General features: G+C 40.7%; 1 protein-coding gene across 3 annotated transcripts in view; it reads right to left on the bottom strand.

Annotated features, from left to right (window-relative positions):
• Nucleotides 1–8122: 8122 nt before the first annotated feature.
• CDK5RAP1 (CDK5 regulatory subunit associated protein 1) overlaps nucleotides 8123–9035 on the bottom strand; it is a 31882-nt gene continuing 30969 nt past the window's right edge. For all 3 annotated transcript variants that reach the window (XM_047771305.1, XM_047771306.1, XM_047771307.1), the window contains one exon: nucleotides 8123–8375. In XM_047771305.1, the coding sequence (XP_047627261.1) occupies nucleotides 8295–8375 (81 nt within the window). In that variant the 3' untranslated portion in view covers nucleotides 8123–8294. The remainder of the gene's footprint in view (nucleotides 8376–9035) is intronic.

Raw genomic sequence — 9035 nt, 5'->3', positions numbered from 1 at the left:
ACCCATGGCTTATGGAGGCTCCCAGGCTAGGGGTCAAATCAGAGCTACAGCTGCCAGCCTACACAACAGCCATAGCAACATGGGATCCGAGCCACATCTGTGACCTACACCACAGCTCGCAACAACGCCAGATCCTTAACCCACTGAGCAAGGTCAGGGATCAAACCCACAACCTCATGGTTCCTAGTCGGATCCATTTCCACTGCACCATGACAGGAACTCTCATATATTCCATTTTTGACAACGTACTTAATAAGTATGCAATCTGACCGGGAAAATATCACCTTCTTTCATGTTGGCTCAAAACCTCAGAAGTTGTACATCCCTATTTTTGCCTCGGTGTTAGTTTTCTACTTCCTACTCTTATGCTCTATAACAATGAGTGGCCTGGGCACACCACTTAGCCTCCTTGGTCAGATCTGAGTTAAGGGACTGTATCAGATTATTACCAACTGTGTTTCAGTTACAAGTGACAAAAAACTCAACCAAAACTGGCTTAAGCAACAACAAAGTTATAGTTATTGAACATCCAAGGACAGTGCTAGCTTTGGCAGTGGTCCAAACGATGAGACCAGAATCCATCTCCTGGCTCTATTGGGGGTAGGCTCTATTTTGGCTCTGCATTGGGAGTCCCCAACTATCAGGAACTTCACCCTCCACTTCTTTCTAGAATAACTCAAATGACAATCATCCAGAAATAACCTGTGGGGCTCCCATCAGCCTGACTTGTTCCATATCCCTGTCTTTGAAGCAAGTGTGATCCGGAGGATGGAGTACACTGGCTGCCTCAGCCTGTGCCTGCAGCCAGCCTATGTATTTAAGGGTATAATTAGCTGTCTTTTATCTCCCCACAGAAGGATTTTCAGGCAGCAAACTAAACTCAGCACCTGAAGCCGGGAATGCTCCAGAATGAAAGCAAAAACACTATATAAACTCTATGAAATACTGTGGAAAAAGTCCTTTTAATTAAGGAACTAAGTAAAGTCAGTGTTCTAAACATGTCAACTATGCTTTGGAATTTCACCAACATCACCCTAAACAAGTGCAAGAAAGGCAAGAATCCAAGGATTTGGAGCACGTCTGTAATCATCTCACCAATAAATAACTTGTTTTCATGCAAAAGAAAAATAATCACTTGTCTTCAATTCCTGCAAATAGGAGTTTCATTGTATGTTTATTACTAGGAAAAGCACTACTTACTGGGAACATAAAAATTAATAATACATGTGATGAAGCAGCAAAACCCAGGATTACTTCATATAGTACCCTAGGGAACAAACATGACAATGAATAAGACTTTTCTTCCCATATCTCTGCCTTTCCCTCCCAAACTCCAAATGCTCTCTTCTGCCCAAGATGAAAATCACACAGGGCCTAGAATCCAACTTTCCCATCATCACATGTTAAACGTTGAGGGGCACAGTCCAAATGACAAAAGCTGGATAGAACAGAGCAGATAAGAGCCTGATAATACCATAAACAGAGCAGCAAACTCTCAGTGACAACAAGCCATGCCAAGTCACTGCGAGAGGAAAGTCAATCCAAGCCAGGTCAGTAAATGCTGAGAATTCCCCAAAAATACACAAGAAGGATAATGAAAAACACAACTGTGAACTCTATGCGAGGTAGCGACCCTCTGCCCTGTGCCAGAGTCTGTATAACTATCTGCTCTGGAACCCAAAGAGCTCAGATTGTAGGCACAAAGACCAGATGGGGAAGCAGGGCCCGACACCAGGCTTGCCTGACGGCCAAGGACAGCACCTCATAAAATAAAGGCCAGATTACACTATTACCTTCGGCCATCTGTCTAAACCTTAGCTCTTGATTTCTCCCCAGGTCAGCATTATCATGGTCAATCCCATTTCAGGAAATGGCAGCCCAATCCACATAGCTTTCCTGGCCAGCTTTCATTCTTGATTCCTCCTTCTCTCATCAGCAGACTGGATCCTCTTGTTCTCCCTCAACAATATCTTTCCCACCTGTCTGCTGCATCCCATCAACATCCGAGTCCAAGTAACCACCATCATTCACCAGGGCAACTTGTCCTGATTCTGCCCTTGCTACCTACGATCCATTTTCCACCTGGCAGCCAGAGTGCTCTTTATAAAGTACACATGCTCTCTACTTAAAAACCTTCCAACCACTGGGGGGTATATGGAGAAATCAGAACCCCCATGCACTGCTAGGGAAAAAGAGCAAATGTAACATTGTTTCAATATCTGGGAAAAAGGTTGATTGTTCCTAAAAAGTTAATCATCAATTTTACACATAGGCAAATAATTCCATTCCTAGGTATATGCCCCAAAGAACTGAATCATTCAAACAAACCCGGTCCGTGATTGTTTGTACCAGCACTGTTTGCAGTAGCCAGAATGTATCAACAACTCACGTGTTCATCATGGATGAACGGATAAACAAATGTGGTATATTCACACATAGAATATTCTTCAGCCATAAAAAGAATGAAGTAACAATGTGGATCAAGTGCAAAAAGATTATGTCCAGTCAAGTTAACAGAGAAAAACAAGTATCAAAAGCTATCACTTATATGTGGAATCTAACTTAAAATTATATAGGAGTTCCTACTGTGGCACAGCAGAAATGAATCTAACTAGTATCCATGAGGATGCGGGTTCAATCTCTGGCCTCACTCAGTGGGTTGGAGAGCTGGCATTGCCGTGAGCTGTGGTGTAGGTCACAGACGGGGCTCGGATCCACATGGCTGGCCTAGGAACTTAACATAAGCTGTGAGTGCCGCCCTAAAAAATTAAAATTAAATGATAGAAATGAACTTATTTACAAAAGAGAAACAGACTCACAGACTTCAAAAACAAACTTACGGTTACCAGAGGGGAAACATGGGGGGTAGGGATAAACTGGGCATTTGGGACTGACATGTACACACTACTATGTGTAAAATCAACAGGGACCTACGGTATAGCCCAGGGAACTGTATTCAATATTCTGTGATAACTTACAGGAAAAGAATTTGAAAAAGAATAGATATACATATGTGTAATTGAATCACTTTGCTGTACACCTGAAACACAACATTGTAAATCAACTATACTCCAACATAAAATACAAATTAAATTTTTTTTAAAAAGCTATGTTCAGTCAACAAAGCCAGACACAAAACATGACACACTGTACAATTCAGTTTATATGAATTAATTCAGAATAGGTACATTCACAAAAGCAGACTGCAAAGCGGTGGCTGCCAGCAGGGTAAGGAGGAGTAACTCTTCAACGGGTATGGAGTTTTATTCTGCAGCGATGGAAATAAGTTTAGAACGAAATAGAGGTGACAGCTGCACAATACTGTGAATGTATTAAATGCCCCTAAATGTCTCCTTTAAAATAGTTAATTTTGGAGTCCTCTTGTGGCCCAGCAGGCTAAGGATCTGCCATTACCACTGCAACAATCTGAGTCACTGCTGTGGTGCAGGCTCAATCCCTGGCCCAGAAACCTCCACATGCCACAGGTGTGGCCAAAGAACTAAATAAATAAAATGGTTAATTTTTTTTTTTTTTTTTTAAGGGCTGCACCAGAGGTATATGGAGGTTCCCAGACTAGGGGTCAATCAGAGCTATAGCTGCCAGTCTATGCCACAGCCACAGCAATGCCAGATCCAAGTTACTTCTGTGACCTTGCCACAGCTCACAGCAATGCCAGATCCTTAACCTGCTGAGCGAGGCCAGGGATTGAACCCGCATCCTCATGGGTACTCGTTGGATTCGTTGCCAAGGCACTTCAATGTGGACTCCATAAAATGATTAATTTTACGTTATGTGAATTTCACCTCCATTTAAAAAAACAAAACAAAAAAACCTTCCAAACGACATTAGCAACAAATGTATCTAGCATCCAAATGTTGGTTTCTATACCATTCTTTATAAAAGCACTCTAATCGGGCTGCTTGGAGAAATGGCTAATATAAAAGATGACCATAAAGCATCTCAAATTCAAGTTAGAAAGTGCTCATGCAATGGTGGAGATATGTCAAAGGGATAGAGGGCCGACAGAGTTCCCGAAGCTGAAACAATCTGACCAACGAAATACGTAAAGTAGTACTGGATTATAACCCAAAGTATAAAATAAACATCCAGCAGTCTATACCGATATAAATAAATGATCAATAACCACATAGGTGAGAACAGGCAACCTCCTATACCGAAGAATCCTAAATGATTTCCAGAGCTACTCCATTCTTAAGGAGGTAGGGCATCTCATTAAGTTTCAGCTGCACGTAGTGACTTTTCTCCAAAAAACACAACATGGAACGGGGGGAAAAAGAGCAACTGCGCAATGAAGAAATGTGACAAACACGACCTCAAACCAGATGATTAAGGTTAACAAAAACAGCAATAAATCATATTAACAATAGGTACCCTTATGATGGGATGAGAATGAGACTTTACCTCTGCGGGCTTCCTCCCCAAAACTCATAATCCAAGTCTAAACATGAGAAAAACATAACAAATTCTACCAGAGGGACACTCTATAAAATATCTGACCAGTTCTCGAAACTGTCAAGGTCATATGCACACTGAGGTATATGGAATGATTGGCCAACAGGGACCTGCTATATAGCACAGAGCACTCTACCCAGTTGTCTGTGATAATCTACTTAGGAAAAGAATCTGAGAGAGAACAGATATGTGTGTGTATATGACTGAGTCACTTTGCTGTACAGCATAAATTACCAATCTTATAAATTAACCACTCTTCAATAAAACTAAAAAAAAAAAAAAAAAACTGTCAAGGTCATCAAAAACAAGTCTGAGAAATGATCACAACCAAGAGAAGCCTGAGGACTTAGCCGACTAAATGTAATGTGGTTTCCCAGATGGGATTGTGGAACAATAAAAAGAGATTAGGGAAAAACTGAAGCTATCTGAATAAAGCATGGGCTTTAGTAAATCATGCGTTGCTACTCATTTATTAATTGTAACAAATGAACTATACTAAATTAAGATGTTGTTAAGAGGGAAAACTGGTTGTGAGGTATAGAGAAACTGTATTATTTTTGCACTAACTCTAAGAAATTGTTTATTTAAAAATAAGATTTTTTTGGCGTTCCCATCATGGCGCAGTGGAAATGAATCCAACTAGGAACCATGAGGTTACGGGTTCAATCCCTGGCCTCACTCAGTGAGTTAAGGATCTGACGTTGCCGTGAGCTGTGGTGTAGGTCGCAGACGTGGCTCGGATCTGGGGTTGCTGTGGTTGAGGCACAGGCCGGCAGCAACAGCTCCAATTCGACCCCTAGCCTGGGAACCTCCATATGCCACAGGTACAGCCCTAAAAAGCAAAAAAATAGTAATAATAAAATAAAAATAAAAATAAGATGTTTTTAATAATCCAATGAATTTTATTATATTTATAAGTTGTACAACCATCATCACAACCTAATTTTGGAACATTTCCATCCCAAACCCCCAGTCCACCCTTCTCTCCCTACCATGTGTCCCCTTTGGTAACCATAAGTTTTTCAGTCTGTGAAGAAACAAAATATTAACAAAAAGGAAGAAATATAAAAGGGCATAACAGCCCACCTGAACAAGCTCCCAATGCCCAAACTGGGATTAATTTGAGCAAAAAAATAAATATCAGAGTATAAACCAAAATGCAAAGTAAACATCATGAGTCCATTCTGACATAATAAATGATGTAATAAATAAGTAGGGGGGGAAAGAGGCATTTTTCTTCCTATAGAATTGCAAATAATATGTGTAAATACCCCTCCTTTTGGAGGTAGAGCTTAATCTCCACCATCTGCTAGGATGAACTGGGCTTAGCGACTAGCTTCCAAAGAATAAAAGTACAGGAGTGGAAAAACAACTTCACACTGAAGAACCAAACAGCACCTTAACCAGGTGGTGAAGATTAACTTCAACAATGGGGTTCATATCATGTACACCCTCATATGATTTGATGAGAAAGGTACTAATCACAAGAAAACATCAGAAAAATCCAAATTGATGGACAACCTACAGAATTCCTAACCAGTATTCTTTAAAAGTGTCACAATCATGAAAAACAAAGGAAGACTGAGCAACATTAACAAATCACAAGAGACAAAGGAGACAAGACAGCTAATTGCATTGTGGTATCTTGGCTTGGATACTTGGAATAGAAAGGTACATTCATTAGTGGAAAAGCAGGTAAAATCTGAATTAAGTTTGTATTTACTGAACAGTGATGTGCCAATGTTAATTTATTAGCTCCAACAAATGTACACCATAGCTACGTAGTGTTAACATCAGAGAAGGCTGTGTGATAGATTTAGGAGAATGCTCTATACTCACTCTGCACTTCTCTGGAGACCTAAAATATCCAAAAATTAGAAATTTAAATTTAAATTTTTTTGCTTTTTAGGGCTGCACCTGCAGCATATTGAAGTTCCCAGGCTAGGGGTCAAATCAGAGCTGCAGCTGCCAGCCTATATCACAGCCACAGCAACCTCACACAAGAAGAAAAATACAATTTGAATAGGCCTATCTACTAAAGAAATTGAGCCAGTAATTAAATAACTTCCCAAAACAGGAAGCACCAGGCCCAATGGCTTCACTGGTTAATTTTACCAAACATTTAAGGAAAGAATTATACCCAATCACTACAGTCTGTTTCATAGATAGAAGCAGAAATTAGCAAATCAAATTCGATGCTGCATAGAAAGAATTATATACCACAACCAAATGGGATTTATTCTAGGTATGAAAAGCTGGTTCAACTTTCAAAAATCAATTTATGTAAATGTTCACTTTAATAGGCTAAAGAGGAAAAAAAATCACATGATCAAACAGTAGATGCTGAAAATCTATTTGACAAAATCTAACATCTGCTTATGATAGAAACTCTCAGCGGAACTTCCTCAATGTGATTTTTTTTAATCTACAAAAAAAGACACTAGAATCTTCCTAAGATCAAAAACAAAGCAAAGATATTCCCTCTCATCACTCCTTTTCCAAAGTCATACCAGAAGCTCTTGCTATGCAATAAGACAAGGAAAGTTTCTCTAAAAAGCAAGGAAAGAATTCCCGTCATGGTGCAGTGGTTAACAAATCTGACTAGGAACCATGAGGTTGCGGGTTCGATCCCTGGCCTTGCTCAGTGGGTTAAGGATCCGGCGTTGCCGTGAGCTATGGTGTAGGTTGCAAACGCAGCTCAGATCCTGCGTTGCTGTGGCTCTGGCGTAGGCCGGCAGCTACAGCTCCGATTGGACCCCTAGCCTGGGAACCTCCATATGCCGAGGGAGCGGCCCTAGAAAAGGCAAAAAGACAAAAAAAATAAAATAAAAATAAAAATAAAAAGCAAGGAAAAGAGGACATAGTCTTTAGGGCATTAGCCTGCTGTGGCCTCCGTTGCATGGCAAAGAAATAAAAGCTATTTTCTTCTTCACCCAAAACTCTGTCTCCATGCTTCTAATCAGCACTGGTAGATAGAAGCAGAGTTTTGGCATGAAATTTTGGGGGCCTGACTGGAATCGACTCAACCAAAGTCCGTCTGACTCCAAATAGTCGACACTACCATCTTCTGGATCCCCACAGAAGGACAAAATGTGAATGACTGCTCAGAGCCTACTAGAAGGTAATGATGTTTTCTTAACTCCAAGTGCTGTCAGACCTTGGCAAAGAATGAACTGACAGGCTTAAAAAGAGGTCCACAATGGAAATTCTCAGGTAAAATATGAGAATAAATTGAGGAGATGGGAAGCTAACTTAATGTTATCAAGTTGGGAAGATCTAGGGCAGTTTTTCCTAAGCAAATGGTTTTCTCTGCCTTCCCCTCCTCGGTCTCTGATTCCTAGGGTCCAAGGGAGAGAACCAGTTTTCCAGCATCCACAGTAGAAAGTGGGTTGGTTATGTTTTCTTTGGTTGGGGTTTTTTTGTTTGTTTTTTTCCCTTTTACAGCCACACCTGTGGATCCTTAACTCACTGAGCAAGGTCAGGGATTGAACCTGCATCCTCACAAAGACTATGTTGGGTTCCTAACTCAGTGAGCCATGATAGGAACTCCTAGAAATTGGATTGGGGAAACAACCCAGAAACTAAAGGGAAAATATCAGAGGCACTAACCAGGGCAAAAATGAAGTAAAAGTAAATTAAAAGGGACCACTTTAGTTAAGGTAAATTTAATGAATGTAAAAGCTGTTTACAAAGCAGCAAAGAAACGCATTTTCCATTCACAGAAAGTTGCTTCACCACTTGCAGCTTGTCTCCAAAGTTTCATTACCTTTCATTAGTGACCAGTCTCTTCCCGTTGGGAAAGTCTGAGGCAACTAGTCAGGTCAGCTATATGCTGCAGAGTCCTTCAGACTGGTCCTACGGAGAACATGTCCTTTAAGTGTCTGAGAGCTGGCAGAGGTGATCTGAAAGAAAACCAATCAGAAGAAGGCAAAGTAACCAGGACTGAACTATAGGGACTTAATGTGAATCATCTAGAGGAGAGGCCACCAAAAGGAATCTAATGGGGATGACATGCCAGCAGAGAGCTCATAGTTCCTGTGTGCCCCCAATCCTGGGAGGAAGAGATATCTGATGCAGTGCTGATGCATACAATTTAAGAAGTCCAAAATAGGTTAGTCCCAAACAGCCACTTCTCCCTTTTCTCTTTGGAGATGGCTCTTCCTCAGAGTCAACCAGAGGTTCAGGTGTGAGCTGCACATCACAGACCCTGCCCTTCTAAGCCCAAAGGTAAGCTCTGAGTTAGGCTGTACCAGTCAAATTCCTCCTTAGGATATTCATGGCCCAAATTAGATGAGACAGGCTCTCTTTTTTCTTTAATTGAAAGCTTAAAACATGTTACTCCCAAAATTAAGAGCGGCCTCATTTCTGACCATGAGAATGAGTAAGTCCATTAGTAAACATCTATTTAGTGCTTACTGTGTTTTAGCACTTGTCCTAGGTGCTGCAGATACCAAGAAGAACAAAACAGATATTTTCTCTCAAAGGAGCTTTCAGGAAAGACAAACAATAAACAAAGATGATTTCAGGCACTGAAAAGTGCTATGAAGATAAAAAGGGCTAAT

This window comes from Phacochoerus africanus, chromosome 3, assembly GCF_016906955.1.
Source record: "Phacochoerus africanus isolate WHEZ1 chromosome 3, ROS_Pafr_v1, whole genome shotgun sequence".
Taxonomy (NCBI): domain Eukaryota; kingdom Metazoa; phylum Chordata; class Mammalia; order Artiodactyla; family Suidae; genus Phacochoerus; species Phacochoerus africanus.
Note: the sequence above shows the minus strand (reverse complement) of the source record. Positions and strands in the feature narration are given on the sequence as shown.